General features: G+C 46.4%; 1 protein-coding gene across 6 annotated transcripts in view; it reads right to left on the bottom strand.

The window, feature by feature from the left end:
- The window catches only part of ASPHD2 (aspartate beta-hydroxylase domain containing 2), a 298,911-nt gene that overhangs the window by 38,255 nt on the left and 240,954 nt on the right, over positions 1–19,702 (bottom strand). For all 6 annotated transcript variants that reach the window (XM_085633505.1, XM_085633509.1, XM_085633511.1 and 3 more), the window contains exon 4: positions 7,574–7,687. In XM_085633505.1, the coding sequence (XP_085489631.1) occupies positions 7,574–7,687 (114 nt within the window). The remainder of the gene's footprint in view (positions 1–7,573; positions 7,688–19,702) is intronic.

The raw sequence follows: 19,702 nt of genomic DNA, 5'->3' as shown, positions 1-19,702 counted from the left end.
CCAGTCTGGCTTTGTATATCCTTGGTACCTTCACCAGGGCTTTCCCTGAGGACCGCAGACTCCGACCAGGGGCGTATTCGGTTAGTAATGAATGAAGATATTTAGGGCTGTGTTTTGTGAGGATGCGATGGCCGTAGCACATTGCCTTAAAGGTGACCCTTTTTTCCACTGGCAGCCAGTGCAGTTTTTTCAAGGCCTTCTCAGTGTTCGCTCTTCTGGGTAAACCAAGCACCAGTCGAGCTGCAGCGTTCTGCACCCGCTGTAGTTTGGGTAGTCCTCTCTTTGTGGCTCAGAGATACAGGACATTACCATAGTCCAGTTGTGAGGTTATGATCACATGAACAATTGTTTTCCTGGCATTAGAAGGTAGAATACTACCCACAAACCGAAAGGAAAGAAAAAGGGCCTACATGGTCAGCCACTGACCACTCCGCTATAATAGGAAGATAATATGAAGTAAATTCAGGATAGGCCACAGGAAGGGCGTCATCTAAGCAGTCGTGGCAACAGCCCACAGCCCCCGTCCAGCCCTCCAGCACTTGGACGAGTGGAGACACAGACCGCCTTAAAAAAAAGTAAGGTTTTGTGTTCGTATATCACGTTCAGCCGCGCTGGGAAGAGCAGCATGTACTGAATCTGTAGCTCCAGCAGCTTCTGCTTAACTGACAAAAAGGTTCGCAGTTCCTGTTGAACTTTAAGTATATAGTAGGGAAGACCATTACTCGAGAAGAGCCACATGTCAGAGTCTCCTGTCGCTTTGAGGCCTTGAGGATGAAGTCGCGATCAGCAAAGTTAAAGATGCGGGCAATAATATGGTGAGGCGGGTCCCCCGGAGGAAGTCTCCACGCCAAAGATTTGCGTGCCCTCCCCACTGCAATGATGGAGCACAGCTCCTCTTTCGGGACCCAAGATCTCAGCCAGGTAGTTACAAACTGAGTCGTCAGGAGTTTCCTCAGCCCCCTCCAGGACCACCACAATGTGTATATTATTGCACTTCACGCATCCTTCTGCATCATCCACACACCCTTCAAGGTGATGCACAGATTTGTGGAGCCCAGAGATAGTGGGTTGCAATGTATGGATTGTATCCTTTGCTGTTGAGATACAACCATCTGCCACCCTTACTGTCATATTGTGCAAATCCAGCCTTAGCAGGGACACATTCACTTTCAAGTCACCCTACTTCCCCTCCAGCAAATATCGTAGGTTATGGATCGCCTGTAGAATGGAAGCTGAGGCCCTCCCAAACAATTCCACAATCTTATCGCCTCGGTTGTGGCGGAACGCGTCAGCACTTCCTCGAACTTCACCCTGTTAGGGGATCTTAACTGCCACTTTGACTCCACAACCGATCACATAGCCACTATGATGATAAATGACCTAGCAGCGCTGCAGCTAACCCAAATCGTTAGGTCCTCCACTCACGTCAAAGGCCATTTGCTGGACCCTGTGTTCAGCAATTGCGCAGATCTTACATCTAGCCTACCAATCCCCCTTCCATGGACTGACCATTTACTAGTCCCCTTCACCTGGACCACACTCAAACCTCCAACCATTAAACCCACAGTACGAATAGCCAGAGCCTGGTCCCGCCTTCCAGTCGACAAATGGATGAGCAAACTCGCTAGCAACCCTCCTCTCCATAATAAGGATCCACGCCTAGCTGACCAGTCCTATGAAGACTGGATCACCCAATCCCTTGACAATACTCTCCCCAAAAGAAAAAACACTCTAAAACGTTCCCACAAATCGGAACCATGGTATTCAGAGGCCCTTAGGACAAAGAAACGCCTATGCAGGAAAGCTGAAAGGAAATGGCCTCTGGACTTCTCTCCAATAGGAAAAACCCAATACCGAACGCTACTTAAAGAGTACAAAGAAGAAATCAAAGCCACTCAAGCGGCATATTTTTCTAACAAAATCATGTCAGCCAAATCAAAACCTAGGGAGATTTTCCTAATAGTAAAAAATCTCTCCAAGCTACCACCCAGCCCACCTGTAACCACATCCACAGAGCATTGCAACAATGTGGCAGACTTTTTCCACCAAAAAATTGACAAAATCTACGCCTCCTTTACCCCCCTGGCCACCTCCGTTCCAGCCTCGACTAACACAGTCTTGGCACACCCTACCTTACAGACTCCCACTACACTAGCTCACTTCCCCCCCCCCTAGATCTGGCATCTCTGGAAACTGTAGCCCGGAAAGTCAAATCTGGCTCCCCCAACGACCCAGCCCCACCAGACATTATAATGTCGGCATCTCAGGTCACCCTACCCTTCATAATGGACCTCCTGAATGCCTCTATCTCCTCCGGCACGGTCCCTCCTAGATGGAAACGGGCCATGGTTAAAGCACTGCTGAAGAAACCCAATTTGGACCCATTAGACTTCAGCAACTATCGGCCAATCTCCCTGCTTCCCTGGCTGAGCAAGGTGTTGGAGAAATACATCAACAGCCTTCTGGTCACCTTCCTAGAAATCAACCAACTGCTAGACCCCATCCAGATAGGCTTCCGACCCAAGCACGGAACCGAGACCGCCCTCCTCAAGGTCACCGAGGAATCCAGAAAAATCTTGGACCAAGGAGGATCAGTGGCAGTGATCCTCCTTGACCTCAGCGCGGCCTTTGACACGGTCAGCCATGACATCCTGCTGAACCGTCTGCCTAATGTTGGCGTCAAGCACCAGGCTTGGCTATGGTTCGAGTCCTTCCTGAAAGACAGATCCTTTCAGGTATTCGACGGTGAATCAGTATCTACCAGCAGACCTTTAAGGTGCGGGGTCCCACAAGGCTCCTCTTTAAGCCCGGCGCTATTTAACATTTATATGAGGCCACTGGCTGAGGTTGTTCGTCCGTATGGAGTTAAGATCATCTCCTATGCGGACGACACCCAGCTGGTGGTCTCACTGGCACATGAGGCCAACATTCCCATGAGCGGGGGACTCTGTAAATGCCTTGAGGAAGTAAAGAGCTGGATGTCTTCCTCATCACTCAAGACAAGACGGAGCTGATGCTTCTAGGTCCCGCGAATCCTAGCTCCTTCAATTCCCTGTGGCCACCCTGTCTGGGCACCCCCCCAACACCCAAGGACAACATCAGGAGTCTTGGGGTGTGGCTCGATAAATCCCTGTCATTCGACACACAAGCTACCAAACTTTCCGCCACCTGTTTTGGCCTTCTTAAAATGCTCAAAAAAATTCTTGATCTTTTACCCATGGAGGCAAAACAAGTGGCCCTCCAGGGTCTGATCCAGTCCCGCCCGGACTTCAATAACGTCCTATACCTCGCTGCACCAGACTACACACTGCGGAGACTTCAAACAGTGCAGAACTGTGCAGCTCGGACACTGCTCCAGCTCCCACGCCGACAATCCGTCAGAGCCAGTCTGACCAGTCTACACTGGCTGCCAGTCCGCCAAAGAATCCACTTCAAAGCCTTGTGTATTGCCCACCTGGCTTTCTGGGACAAAGGCCCAATCATCACCCGCGACCTAATCTCTCACTACCATCCAAGCAGAAACCTACGGTCAAACCAGACTTTTCTGGCCACCGCACCCAGAATAAAAAGAGCCAGAGCAGGCGGTAGGACCTTCACCCATAACGCTTCCAAGCTATGGAACGCCCTTCCTCTTCATCTGAGAGCCAATTCTAATCTTACCTCATTCCGGAAACAGCTCAAGACTCTTCTTTTCAACTCCCCACAATAATTCTGGTAACTATCCCCGCCTCTGCCTATACATCTGTCGGTCACTCAGCGCTTGGACGCCCCCGGGCATCAATCGCGCTTAATAAATCCACATACAAATACAAATACAAAATTGACGAGGGCCGGCGACACCACCAATGTTACCTCCCTGTCAGTGGCCCCTGCGGTCCACTTGTATTTGTCGATGCGGCCCTGTGAGGTCTTGGCCTCGGGCTGCTTGTCTTTCCCTATAATGCAACGGGGGCACAATTAGGGGGTGATGGTGGCACCCCAATCAGAGCCAGGGCCCGACACCTTTCACCATCACCAGACCTTCCTGAATCCATACTGGGATGGGCAGAGTGTATCCCTGAGAGTCGGGCTGCTGTCACCGCCCACTTCAGGCCTCCCAGGTTGAATTGTCAATCTGCTTTTACTGGCTCCCTGCTGCACCCGACTGGAGTCAAGGGGCCAACGCCCACCAGCACTGTATGGCAACGAGATCCCCCCCCCAGGCGAACCAAAGCTAAAATCACTGGGCCTCCGCTAGCACTCCCCTGGGTCACTCCTGGCCTGTGCAGGTCTTCCAAGCCGCACGGCCACAGTGGGAGGAATCGAAGCCATCAGCTGGTTGTGGAGTGGCCATGGAGGTCAGGGCAGAGAGGCCAGCCATGTTCAGCGTCCTGACAAGGCTCTCCCTTCTGTACACTTACATGCCTTTATGAATTGGCCCTAAAGCATCTAAAATGGCAGTATAAAGAGAATATTTGAGGGATATTCATACAACATTGCCTACCTTTTAGCCTGTATGTGAGGATCAAGGGGCTTGCAGACACCGCTTGTGGCCAAAGAGTAGGAACGACCCGCGGTCTTATCTAAGGCATCTTAGCCTCGTGCAAAGTGGCACAGCAACTGAAAACCAGATGGCAGCGCACACATCACACAGGTGACAGCTTCTATGCTAGCCTTTCTGCAGCCTCCCCAGCATAGGCAAAAGTACCAACAAAGGAGGAGCAGGGTTAGGCAAGCTCAACTCACTTATTCATGGATTAGAAATATTGTAATTTACGATGCTGTGTCATCATGCAATATACGATGCTGTGTCATCTGCGACCGCCTCCTCCTGTGGGTATAGACACTGGAGGGGGGAGGCGGAGAGCTGTATCTACAAGCTGGCATAGGAATGTGACAACGCCACCGTTCATATGAAAGGCCTAAGTGGTGGAGACTTTCCTCAATCCTCCACGCTATCCTAGCCTCTCCACAGACTTCCAGGCCATTGGGAAAAGCATATGTTCACTTTGCTAGCTAGAAAATGGTACTGTGAACACAATCTGCCTGCCCCGAACGGCATGTCACTGCTGAAGGACCATATCGCCAACAGATACACTGCTGCTGTATAGTGCAATTTCAACCACCCCTTCTGTTTTTAAACCAGCACTTTCATGTCCTTCGGTACTTCTTGGTCAGAGTCCTCCAGTACTACATACCTCTAGAGAAAGTCAGACAATTCAGGACAGTCTAGTAGAGCTGGAAGAGAATTAATACCATGTCAGGCTACTCCTGCCTCCAAAAGGCTACTGGAGCTGGGGCATAGCTAATGGCATTTCATGCCAAACATGCTTTTTGAAGCATCAGCTTATCAGAGGAGCCCGTGATTTCCTCACAAATCGGTACACCTATGGCTATTTCTAGACAAATGTGCAATGACTTGAGCAACTCTCTCGCTCATTGCTCTCTCACTCCCTGGCCGCCTCTCTCACCTACCCTGACGCTGCTATCTTTCTTTTCACCGTATTGCTCTTTATACCTCCATCCCTCTCAGCCATGTGTTTCTCTCTCTATGTTGTCGCTCACTGTCATTCCTACTCTCCTGTTCTTTTACTTTACCTGACATGCTCGTTTTCAGTAGTGCTTTATGTTTCTCACATGTCCTTTGTCTCCCAAACTCTCTTGCCCACATTTACTCTCTAGTGCTCTCTCATTTTATTTTTCTCTCACATTCTTTCTCCTCTTTCTTCCCTCCTATTTTCTATTTTTTCTCAAGTATATACCACTTCTTTCCACAACACATCCTTCTGTTATATCATTTTAACACAGTTATTATTCATATCATCAAATAACTTTACAAATAGATACAGTGTTAATGTCATCTTCAAAAATAGTACTAGTAAGAAGCACCGCTCCCACTTTTGTTACAGTTGGGGGATATCGCAGCACTGTTGCAAAACCGTCCTCCAGTAACAAAACCGGCACCCACTGGTCCAAAACCAGCCCCCACCCTTCTGGCCTACCGGGAAAACGCCCAGTGCCCACTACACCCAGTCTGGCCCTGGCAGGAAGTATGCTTCACCCAGGGAGTATCTGTATTACTTTAAATATTCTTGTATTATGTCAGTCACTAGTCTAATATTAGGGATGCATAAAGACAGTTCTACGTCCCTGGAGGTGTGGGGTACATCTAGGCATTGCATCAGTTGATTCACAAACATCCCATCCATCTGTGAAAGCTTGCCCCAGTTATTAGATGGACCAAATATTGTATAGTATTGTATTGCATTTATATAGCGCTTACTACCCCTGACGAGGCGTCGAATCGCTTTTTTGGCGAGCAGCACGCTACTCCGGAACCCATAAAGGATTAGTGGTGAATTAGTATAGCGAAATATGAAAGTAATTTGAGTGGTGGATATGTTAGTCTGTTATTTGGATTTAAAAGGATAGTGGAGGGATAGAAGAGGGAAGGATTTAGATTTCTTTTTTTTTGTTTGAGCTCATAGCAGTAGGAGGAGGCTTGGGATGAGTAAAAGGGAGATGAAGGGGGAAGAGTCAGAGGGAAGGGTTTTAAAAAGGCTTGATTGGGAGATCTGAATAGCAACAGAGGTATGAGATGATGCAAGGAGGGGTAGAGTAGGGAAGAGTCTAGAGAGGGTTATTTTGGCGATCATAGTAGTGGTATGGGTTTGGGATGAATGAGAGAGTGGAGGTAGAGGATATATTGATAGAGGTATAGGATGAGAAATATATTTCACAATCATCACCGAGCTAAAGAAATTTTCTTTTCTGAAAAGAACATTTCAATTATTTTCAGGAAAGAACCTTCCTTTAAGAATAAGACACGTGCAAATGAAGGATCGAGAGGGCGTGACATGAGAACAAACAAGTAGAGATATGCAAAATGATCTCAATTGCTTCATTCAACTTTCTACAGAAGAATCTTTATAGAGAAAGTGCCTATATAACGCTACTTTGCAGTCTTACTTCTCCAAAATACTTACTTCCTGGCGAAAGTGGAGGTTCTTCTTTCACCAGGAAAGGGCACTGAATCCTACACAGTGCTTAATTTGTGGAAAAATAAGTGCCACAACCCTTGTCAGGAGGCCAATGCAGCTTGCACCTCCCGCTGCACTAGTTAGCACTGCCAATGACAGTACCAACACAGCTCCTATCCATTATACTCCCACAAGTGTCACAATTAAGGCTATTCCACTCCACAAAGTTATAAGAATGGCTTTGGGGCAGGTATTAGTAATTTTTAAGGTAGATTAAATTGACAACAACTGTTGTTGTGCTCGTCTTTAAATTAAATAAATAGTGCCAACATGTAGCAGACCATCATAAGCGCCGGTGTTGACAATTAAGAGCCAGTGACCAGCACAGGAAACTACTGGCTCAAATTAAGCACAGCACCTACATAATTCTTCATTAACAATTTCAACGTTGACAAATATTCTATATTTCTTTAATATATTATTAAATTTGGAATGGTCTGTTTGCAGAATAATTACATTTCTATAAAATACTTTCTTATTTTTAACAGAGCAAATCATTTTGAAAATAAAATACAGACACGCTGCAATTTTGTGTTCAGAATGTAGCAGCTTACCTTCATGAAATGCAGTGTGCAAGAAAGAGTCATCAAATAGGAGACACCGGCCTTCTGACCAGCACTGAGGCTCTCCTCCAACCACCAGTTCACAGTTACTGGGTGTCTTCAGACCTTCGCATACAAAAGAAAAATGTCAGATTATTTAAGTAATTATGTGGTTAGTGCGGTAAAGCTGCTTTACAAAGCATAATCATGCAAGATGAACATAACACAAAATACTTACACGACTACTATCCCTTGCTGAACCCAAACCTGCCATCTACTGGTTCTCTGTGAGGGGGAGATAAATTAGGTTGAATTCTTATTTTAAGCCCGCAGCCCCTTCAACGGATGGGTAGCCTCTTCACAAACAACTCGATTTTGGCCCTATTGCTCAGAGTGCTCCATCTTGTCCCAATGGGCCCGTTTATTAACATCCCCATATGTAAAGCAGACACACTACAAGAGCGGTGCCTTTGCCAGCTAGCTGGTGGCATATCTTAGCAACTCGCTCATTTGGTAGCTTGGGTGCATCACTGAACATCTGATCTACAGCAGCGCTCCATACCCAGAGGCCTGCAGATAGCAATCCACAGTCTGCCATCTTCCTCTCTGCACCAGTGGCATGTGTACATTGTGACAGCGTGCTTTATATCCCCAACTGAAACTAATTAGCTTTAGTGAAAAGCTAGATAAGGTATGTTATGACACAACATGCCTCTAGAAAGCAAACCACAGACGTTGGACAAGTGCAACATGATTACACCACACTACAAATAAGGCTAGGTCTTTCAGGGCAGTCAAGCTAAGCATTAAGATTGTTTCCTAAATTTACGCAAGTTTGCCTCTGCCTAAATGCTTGTGATGTGAGGGTGAAAAAGAAAAGTCTACTGTTCTAAAAGCAGACTGCAGAAACACCTTGGTTGAAATTCGGCCTTAAAAAGGACCGTGTGGCAGCAGACAATACATAAAGGCACAACAAAAGAAACTGCACTACTCAAGGAAATCCAGAAGTCAGACACAAGCCTCTGGCTACAACCAGTTCTGAGACATGGCCTGAAACAGCTGCATCTCAAACTTGTTTGCGTTCACCAGGCTGCTCGACAAGTTTTGGCTGTTTTGCTGGAAATTCAATTTAAATTGTAAACAGCATTGACAATAAGACATACTCGCTGAATTTTTGCATTGGGTATTCTTTCTGCTCTAAAAGTATAATGGCGTAAACAAGCTGGACACTTTGATACGTTTGCTGAAAGACAAATAATTGCTAATAAACAAGTTACTTACCTTTGGTAACCACTTTTCTGGTAAAACTCTATCTAGCTGAAGATTACTTACATCTTTTTCCCAAAGGTATCCAGCTATTTGGATTCCCTGTCTAGTGGAGTGGTGGGTAGGGAATGTGCCGGGGTTGACTTTGTAGGTGGCGGCCTGGACCACCAAGCTCTCCAGGGTGAAGTGCTGAGTGAGGAAACTGGGGTGTCCCGGGGCGGGCGATTGTCCTATGCACAGGAGCCCCTGGGCAGGGCGTGGAGGAGGCTGCGATTGGGACATCAGTAAGGACTTCATTGAATGGGAGTAATGGTTCTGTGGGGGGGCAACATGCAGTTGAAGCACACCCGTCAAGATATTTGTGTTGACTGCCACTGAGGGCAGCACAAGTTCCAGGACTTCAGCTGCCCTCTTCACCACCATTGTGAAAGAGACACCCTACTCCATGGCCACGGTAGGGGAGGAGACCAGGTCAATGACTAGGAAGGTGTCCAATCCACTGGCATCCGCCAGATCCTCATACCAACTTTCCTCAAGTTCTTCTAAGGGCTGGCATCCATAAGGGTCCGCAACCCACTCGCAATCATCACCCAATCCAGGCCTATCATAACAATGCAGCACTGGCTCTGATATGAAAACTCTACCCCCGGTCGGTGGCGGAGCTGGCATCGCTGGACATCCATTCCAGCTCTGTATCGGAGTCGGGAATGATGATGGTGCGGCGCCACCACTAAGTGTAGGTTGTGCCAGAGGCATCGCCAGTGGAGTGGGTGCCAGCGAAGGTCAAGGTCGCTCGACTGGTGCCGCTCAGATCAGTCAATAGATCCTTGGGGCTCGACTGGTGCCGAGGGTGAACACGCCAGCGGAAGACTAGTAGGGGCCTTTCTCAGACCAGTGGGGCCTGAAAGTGCTCCAGAGGGGAAGGGACACCCAAAAATGAGGTGCATGGCTTCCTAAATTCCTTTAGTTCTGTGGGTGTTGCTCCGGCTCCCAGAAATTCAGGGAGGTGCCGAGATGATCAATGCGCAGGCTCCACCACACATCTAGATCTCAAGCGCTGGCTATTTCGGGACACGTCTGAAGAGGTGCGCGGTGAGACCTCTTTGACGACGACTTCTTGTGGGACTACCTGAAGATTTGAATTGTGATGACGATCCCCGGGTAAGGCTCCGGGAACGATCTCAAAACCTTCCTCTCGACGTCGTAGAGACAATCAACGTCGGGCCGCAATAAGCTTGATGGAGCCCTACTTCAGTGCCATAGGATGCATGGCACGTCAGTCCTAACATGTCTTGGCGTTGCAGTCACGTTCAAGACACCAAAGACAAGCCAAAAGTGAGTATGTCACAAACATCTGTCGATGAAAGGCACCGCATGGCCTAAATCCTGCCTTTCTGGTGGACATCTTTTATACCAGGAGACCAAGTCCTAAAAATCTTCGACAAAAAATCAAAAAAGGGTTGGGGAAAAAAAGACTGGTGGTAGATCTTCTCTGGCGTGGCGCTGACTGGTGTGGAAAATAAAGAACTGATGTAATCGCTCTGGGGTGGTGCCTATATAGGCACCACGCATGTGACTTTCGGAGCAGAGGAAGCCACGTGGAGCCGCACGATGCCACCTACCGGTGCGCAGGGAGAATGCTCACCAAAAATTTCCGGATTCAGTCTGATGTCTGGGGAATATTCTACGGTAAGGAATCTGAGGCTAGAAGTCTCTATCAGATACAAATTTCAGCTTTCCAGGATTCTAATTTTGCACAAAGATCAGCTGCTAATGTATGGAATATAAATAACTGACATATGAAATTGTGTGGTCACCTTATAGTGAAATATCGCGTGCAGCATCTGAGACGCAAGACTTTACCATTGTAAATGCTGTGAGACAGGTGACCTCTGATGGTGCACTTAATACCAAGATTTAGGGGGCTGAAGCGGACAGTGGTTTTTCCACAACCATATCAACCTCGTGAAAAGTGGCAAATGAGAGGTGCTTTCTGTATTTGTTATGATTAACTGAGAACTGTTTCCATATTACTTTAAAGTTAGCTTGATTTAACTATAACCGTATATGTAAGAATAACTGGAAAAGACAATAAGTCTCCCCTTTGGGGTCTATTTGCTTGGCCAATGCCTTTAGGCAATACTGTGTAGGAGGGCCATGAGAACAAAGACGATGAGAGTAACAATAAAGCCAATGAAGTAAATTCAGCTTTGCTTCAGATTGTCCAATTTAAATTTTTTCAAATGCCTTTTCATTTTCCTTAAATTTAGAGAATTTCTTTTTATTTAAAGACAACATTTCAACAAACAAAATTTTTTCATCTATTTCTAAAATACAACATATTTCTGATTCAATTATTTTATCACTATTTACGCATAAACACAGTGAGTTTTCAAATTGGTTTAGAAGATTATCACTTTGCGGACACAATATGGTTTGGATGTAGGGGTCATCAAAGGGAAAATTATTTCTGATCTCACTTGGAGAAACCCTCCGGCAACCACCCCAGCAAGAAAGCCGCCTGGTTCACCGAAGAACTCCAGACCTCCAAACGCACATGCCGGAAGCTGGAGAAGAAATGGCTCCACGACCGCACACCAGACAGCCACGCAGCCCACAAGGAAGCCATCCGCAGATACCACCACCTCATTAGAACAGCCAAGAGATCGTACTTCAAAGCCCGACTGGACAACAACGCACACAACAAGAGCAAATAACTTTTCGACATTGTGAAGCAACTCTCCAACCCCAGCGCCAATACCAACGACATTCCGCCCTCGCAAGAGCTGTGCGACTCACTGGCTACCTTCTTCCATCGCAAGATCGCCGGCATCCACGACAGCTTCAACTCCCCGTCCGCCCCGACCGCAACTGACCCCACCCCGAACGCCACCCGCACCAACCAGCTGACCTCCTGGTCCCACGTCAACGACGAAGAGACACGCAAGGTCATGAACTCCATCCACTCAGGATCTCCGTCAGACCCCTGCCCATACCACTTTTACAACAAAGCGGACGCAACCTTCGCAACCCAACTACGGAAGGTCATCAACATCTCCTTCGACACAGCGACATTTCCGGAAAGCTGGAAGCACGCCGAAATCAACGCCCTCCTCAAGAAACCCAAGGCAGACCCCAAAGACCTCAAGAACTTCCGGCCCATCTCCCTGCTCCCCTTCCCGGTGAAGGTCATCGAGAAAATCGCCAACATACAGCTAACCCGCCACCTCGAGGACAACAACATCCTAGACCCATCCCAGTCTGGATTCAGACGCAACCACAGCACCGAGACTGCCCTCATCGCCGCCACAGATGACATCAGGCGCCAACTAGACAACGGCGAAACCTCAGTCCTCATCCTCCTGGACCTGTCAGCCGCGTTCGACACGGTCTGCCACCGCACACTAAGAACACGCCTCCAAGAAGCCGGAATCCAGAAGAAGGCCCTGGAGTGGACCACGTCCTTCCTCTCTGGCAGAACCCAGAGAGTCCGCCTCCCACCCTTCCGATCCGAAGCCACCAACATCATCTGCGGCGTTCCCCAGGGATCATCCCTCAGCCAGACCCTGTTCAACGTCTACATGGCCCCCCTCGCACAAGTGGCCCGCCAGCACGACCTGAACATCATCTCCTATGCCGACGACACCCAGCTCATACTCTCCCTCACCAAGGACCCGCACACCGCCAAAACAAACCTCCACGAGGGAATGAAGGCCGTCGCCGAGTGGATGAGGAGCAGCCGTCTGAAATTGAACTCGGTCAAGACGGAGGTCCTCATCCTTGGCCCCACCCCCACGCCAGCTCCGCTCTGCCAGCCTCGCCCTTGCCGCCGTCCCACGCACCCAACGTACTACCTCCGGTGGCAGATCCTTCTTCTTCCTCGCCGCCAAGACCTGGAACACCCTCGCCACCCGTCTGCGGCAGACCCAAGACCTGCTCACCTTCAGAAGGCTCCTCAAGACCCGGCTCTTCGAGCAGTAGCAGCACCCCCCGTCAGCGTCTTGAGACCCTCACGGGTAAGTAGCGCGCAAGTTCATTGATTGATTGATACCTACGCTAGCCCTAGCATTCTGCCACGATCCTCTTGGGGCACAGAGTTTTCAACCTTTGGCGGGGCGCTCACGCTGTTAGTCTCCCCCGCTGCCTTGACGACATCGAAGGCCGCTGCGGGGGGAGACTACAGCTCCCGTGATTCATCAGTGACACGCCCCCTTCCGGCAGATCGCGCGCCCGGAGGCGCTTCATAACCGGCGGCTCCCTCGGTGGAGCGGGGGATACCTACGCTAGCCCTAGCATTCTGCCACGATCCTCTTGGGGCACAGAGTTTTCAACCTTTGGCGGGGCGCTCACGCTGTTAGTCTCCCCGCTGCCTTGACGACATCGAAGGCCGCTGCGGGGGGAGACTACAGCTCCCGTGATTCATCAGTGACACGCCCCCTTCCGGCAGATCGCGCGCCCGGAGGCGCTTCATAACCGGCGGCTCCCTCGGTGGAGCGGGGGATACCTACGCTAGCCCTAACATTCTGCCACGATCTTCTTGGGGCACAGAGTTTTCAACCTTTGGCGGGGCACTCACGCTGTTAGTCTCCCCCGCTGCCTTGACGACATCGAAGGCCGCTGCGGGGGGAGACTACAGCTCCCGTGATTCATCAGTGACACGCCCCCTTCCGGCAGATCGCGCGCCCGGAGGCGCTTCATAACCGGCGGCTCCCTCGGTGGAGCGGGGGATACCTACGCTAGCCCTAGCATTCTGCCACGATCCTCTTGGGGCACAGAGTTTTCAACCTTTGGCGGGGCGCTCACGCTGTTAGTCTCCCCCGCTGCCTTGACGACATCGAAGGCCGCTGCGGGGGGAGACTACAGCTCCCGTGATTCATCAGTGACACGCCCCCTTCCGGCAGATCGCGCGCCCGGAGGCGCTTCATAACCGGCGGCTCCACCCGCATCGTGGGACGCGCGCGGGCGGCGCCGGGCTGAGCCCGGGCAGAGGGCGGGCCGTCTGAGGCCGTCGGAGGACGAAAGAGGACGGGCCGGGCCATCCCCCTTGTCGTGGTCAGTCAACACACAGTGAGAACTACCAGTATTTTGGCCTCCCTGTGCATATTGTGAAGTTAATAACTGTGCTGTATTATATGTGTGATATAGGGTATAGGAAGCAGGTACATTATACCATCAGTCATGGTTAAACGAGGAGCTAAAGCATCAGCAGACTCCGCCTGTAACACTATCGATACCTACTTGGTAAAAGCAGTTAGTGCACTCACCCAGGAAATAGACCGCACAGAAAAAAGATTGTCTATGGGTTCAAATGCACTACTTCCAATTAACCAAGGAAATCAAATTTCCCAAAATAATAGTGAGGTATCTATAGCGTTAATTCCCACCGAAGGAGATGCCACCAATGTTAGTACTCCCTCGAATATTTCTAATTCCCCTAGACTGTTTGTCACTGATGCCAGTCCTGTTTTATCTACATCCCCATTGGGAAACAAAAAAGGGGCTCGTAGAAAAACTTCGGGGCAACTTATTGGGCCCAAGAAAAGAGGGGAAAAAACTATTTCTGCCGACAACAAGGCTGTCACACGCTCAAGGGCTAATCAATGCATCTCGGAAACTTTTAACCCGGAGGCGATTTGTGACAAACTTGCTGAACTCATTAGACCGCTATATGAAAAAGTGGATAATTTAGCCAGGGAGGTTGATAAACTAAGAGGAACTATTGATAAAGTCAGGATGCGGGACCCACAAAAAATAGGTATAGAAGCTTCAACTATAACTACGGGTATGGCTGAAAGGAATATAGAGGCCCTAAATTGTATTAAAGAAAAGACCCCCATAAGCCAGCCACGCGGAGAATTAAACAATTCCCCTACTACAGCAGTGGGTGGGAAACCAATAGAAATAGTTACTAAGAGAGGACAACCAAATAGTAAAATTGCACCTATGGAACAAGCAAGTCTGGAGAAAGAAGTCCATATGGCTTCTAATAATGATGGAAAAATATCACCTTGCATTAACTTGCCCCCAGAATGCAGTCCATATGTTGCAGTACTTGTGAATATTCCCAAGCTAAGAAACAGCCAAGAGGAGAGCAATAAAACACTTAAGAATAAAACGCTCCACTGGTTGGCCAACAATTGCAATTTTCCTATGGTAGGGGTTAATCAGATTATACTAGCACAAAGAGTAAGTTGGATAGGTCCCCTTAGAAAAGTTTTTGAAGGAGACAGCGTTGTAATACATTTTAAGACCTGTTCCTGGGCCAAAAACACTCTTAAAAATGCCCCCGCTCCCTCTGCATGGGAATGTAACACCACCTTACTACCATTAGGCTATTTCTATAGGCATTTACTGGAATCCAGTTTCCCAATGAATTCTCATCATCCAATGAGCTCCCGTTACACAAATATGTTGAGATCATGTCACTATACCCCCGTCCCCACATACAACAGATTTAAAGTATTCGAATCCATGGAGGACATTGATTGACATAATCCTGTTAAAGGCTCTGTTTATGACAGCAACTCCCCCCCTTACATAATGAATGAAGTTTTTAAAGCTGAAAATGGAGAGAAGTTTGCCGTTAACCAGGTCATTTTCTATACACCTAAAACAACAGAAGCCGTACAGCTACCCACCACCCCCGAATTAACTTCGGTAGAAGATGGTAGAGGAATTACCTGGACTAATAGGAATGGAAATACGGATGTTATTTCCTCTAACCCGGCAATCAATGACGAAACAGTAGATGGCATTACAACCGCCAAATTTGATTTGGATGAAGGTCTTAAGAGTAATCACCTGGAATATAGCTGGCATAAATAAGAAACTGGATACCCCTTTTTGGAAAGACTTTATTAACATAGGATATGACATATTATGCCTTCAAGAGACTTGGAGAGAGGAGCCTATTTTTATTGAAGGTTATTGTGCACATTGTTTGAATGCAGTAAGTTCCACCACTGGCAGAGCAAAGGGAGGCCTTCTTGTGTTGATATCCACCAAACTTAATTCCTGTAAAATTAGAAGCTGTGTGTCAGTGGGTGTCCACTCTCAGGTGTTATGTCTTGAGTTTGATAAAGGAAAAAACTTAGTTTTGATTAACTACTATAACAATATATTTTCCAAAGAGAGAGATAAGATTCTGACCCCACTGGACATGGAATTAGAGAGGGTATTGGAGCTTCTGGGTAATCAATCGGTCATTCTATGGGTGGGTGATTTTAACATTAGCCCGTGTATGTTTGCTATGAATGATCTATGTGGGTTACGTAGGGAGAGCGGAAACACACAGGATGCTGACTATTTACATTTCTCACACTGTACGTATGGTACGGCCTTAAATAAGATGTTAGCAAAACACGATCTGGATCTGTTAAATTGTACTAAAAACAGAGAAAATGCTAGCTGCCCTACTTTTACAGGTAGAGATGCTAATACTTGTATCGACCATATCTTACTTTCAAACAATATTTTTTATTCTAATTTATGGGTAAACGAACAAGTTTTGAGTGATCACAATAGCATTTCTATTTCATTGCATTGTTGGGGTAATAATTTGAGAAATGTTAGTAACTGCATTAACTCTGTTGAAGCTGTAAGACCAAATGGAATGAGGATTAGATGGTCAAGGATTATCCCACATGAATTATTAAAGGAATTGTTGGCCAAATGCAGCAAGGAAATAGAGTACTGCCTTGGCGAGGATGTTTTACCACTCATTATACTAAATAACGTTCTTATGATTAACGAAACAATAGATAGTTTATTGACCAGGAAATTTAAGAGGGGAAAGGAAACGAATTCAGGCTGGTTCGATAACAGTTGTACTCGCGCTTTACACGAGCTAAAAGTAGCTCTGAGCACCCAACCCCGAAACCCCACTATTGTCAAAAACTGCAGAGTTAATTATAAACAATCCCTCGCCAAAAGGAAAAAAGAACTTCAAGAAGAGGCCTGGGATAATCTCAGTCTAGCCGCAGACACAAAAAATAGCAAATTATATTGGGAGCCCATCAATAGTACCTTCTTAAAGAATGACAGAGTCCCAGAGTTATCCTCATATGTTAATTGTAATTCATGGATGGAACATTTTTTTAAATTTTTTAATCCAGATGGGACTGTTTTAGATTTTATATCGGATAAGGACCTTTCCTGGCCTAGGTTACCATTGAACATAACCCTTGATGAGGTTTATGAAGGATTAAATAACAGTAAGGGCGGAAAAGCCCCTGGCCCAGATGGGGTCCCGCTGGACCTCTATAAAGCCGAAAAGTATTTGTGGGCCCCTCTTTTAACTAGATTTTTTAATGCAACCGCAGAGGGTCAACTACCCACATCATGGGGCCAGTCCTTAATAATTCCTCTTTTTAAAAAAGGCTCTTAAGTCTGAGGCGTGTAATTACCGCCCTATTTCTTTATTAGACTCTTCTATTAAAATTTTGAGTAGAATAATGTTAAACAGACTCGAAAATTGGGCCACAGATAATTCAATTTTATCAAAGGCACAATATGGTTTCAGGAAAGGCCTGGGTACCCTGGAGCAGTGTGTTAATCTTGATCTTTTGATCAATAAATACACTGTTGCCAAGGAAGGAAACTTATTTCTTTGCTTTGCTGACCTGAGCAGCGCTTTTGATATTGTGGATCATGAAATTTTATGGGACGTTTTACTAGAACTTAACGCTCCAAAGGAGTGCGTCTATTTCCTGGCGCGGCTCTATTCACAGTTATCTTGTAAGGTTCGTTATGGCCCCCAGGGTGAATGCACACCTTTTTTTAAAGTCGCAAGAGGCATCCGCCAGGGTTGTGTATTAGCACCGTTTTTATTCTCACTTTTTATTAATCAGATTGACTCAATTTTATGTAAACTACCCTCGGATGCTCCTATTATAAATGGGAACGCAACCCCAATTTTATTGTACGCTGATGATGCCGTACTCCTGTCAAGAACACAGGTTGGGTTACAACGCCTTATAGACAGATTTGTGACATTTATCAAAGATAGAAAATTGGTAGTTAACAAGACCAAGACATTTGCAATGGCATGTGGGAGGAAAGTTAAATCAACTACCACCACCTTTTATATTGATAAAGCCAAGATTGAAACTGTCAAATGGTTTTGCTACCTAGGAATAACATTTTCAGGAGATGGGAAATGGATTCAAGAAGATGAAAATGTCAGATCAAAGATGATCAGAAATACTAATAGTATTTTTAGATTTGCTGCTAAATTGGGTCAAAGGAGAATAAAAGAAATTATGACAATTTATAACGCCAGATGTATTTCAGCTGCACTATATGGGGCGGGCGTGTGGGGACACCATAGTGTAAATGCACTACAGATTGATGAAAACAAGTTTAAAAAAAAACTATTATGTGTTCCCCTATCAGCTTCTACTCTGTTAATTCATAAGGAAGTAGGTATAGACTATGTTGCGGATTTAGCCTCTTTACGCCCATTATCACTCTGGCGATCTATTTGGTCTAAAACAGAAACGATCTCTACACAATCAATTATCAAAGATTGCTTGAGGCTTGATAACTCATTATGTATACCCTGGCTGATTTATATTTGTTATTGGTTTGACCTTTTATTCAATTGTAATGTCCGCCTGAACCCTGAGGCATCAGGATTGATATCTAAGAAAGACCTAAAACTGAAGTTTCTCTCATACAAGAATGCGGCTAGAGAGAAGCAGTCCAGAAATCTAACAACTATTGTACAGTATAATGATCTGAATCTGAGTAAAGGTTTCCAGGTCTACCTCTCCTATGTCACACGTACCTCTCACCGTTTTGTTTTAACACGCTTAAGGTTGGGGATTGTCCATCACTTAGTCTCTTTCCCCCATATGAAAATTAGATCTGATAATATGTGTCCTTGCGACAATGTCTCAAAACAAAGCTGCTGTCACTTTTTATTGTTTTGTAAATTTTATAGCCATTTTAGGAGGTTTTATCTAAAACCTATCTTTTTAAAATATAATGTTCGGTCCACTAAATCTGCATTGAAGTTATTAACAACTCTGGAAAGCACTGATATTTGCTTTTTTACCGCAACCTATGTGCTAAAATGTGTTTCTATAAGGAAGTCTATAATCGTCCCGGTATAGCTCCTGTTGATCTGCGTATTTTGCACATCTGTCTAGTACTGTTAGTAATTCTTTATGCATTACAAAAGTTTGAGCTCTGTTTGAGCTGCATTTGCACTTTAGGTCTTTACCATTTTTGCACTATTTATGCACAGCTTTCAGCACTTTGCCACTCTATGTGAATTTGCACTTTATTTTTGAAGGTCCCCCTGTTTTTTATGAAAATTTTGTTCATACTTATGTATAAAATATAGTGTATATTATGTAGCAGGCCTTCCTATATAATATGTAAATTTTTAATATTTGTTTTATGTGTTTGTTTGCTTATATGGTTGTACTTTTCCAACCGAATAAAGCTTTTGAAATGAAAATGAATGATTGATTGATTGTACGTGGCTTCACCACCATGCTGAAAACTTTGCTAAGGTCCGCTGGGTTGATCAAGGATAACATACTGACCCAATAGACATTAGTAGGGGCGTCCGCCAAGGGTGTATATTGGCTCCCACACTCTTCTCTCTTTATATGAACAATGTTGCAGAGTTCTTGCAGCAGGACCCTCCTGATGCACCAATGTTGGGGGCGAAAGGACTATGACGCTCCTGTTTGAGGACAACACCCAGCTGGTCTCAAAACCCCAGGGGGATATAGAAATCGCGTATTCATTTAAAAGATTTCTGTAACATGCGTGGTCTTGAGATCAACACCTCTAAAACGATATTTCTAATGATCAATCCCCACAAGTCATACAAGGGTAGACCAACTCTGGGCGACACTCCGT

This window comes from Triturus cristatus, chromosome 11, assembly GCF_964204655.1.
Source record: "Triturus cristatus chromosome 11, aTriCri1.1, whole genome shotgun sequence".
In the NCBI taxonomy this organism is placed as follows: Eukaryota; Metazoa; Chordata; class Amphibia; order Caudata; family Salamandridae; genus Triturus; species Triturus cristatus.
The sequence above is the reverse complement of the archived record's forward strand: the minus strand, read 5'-3'. Positions and strand labels throughout refer to the sequence as shown.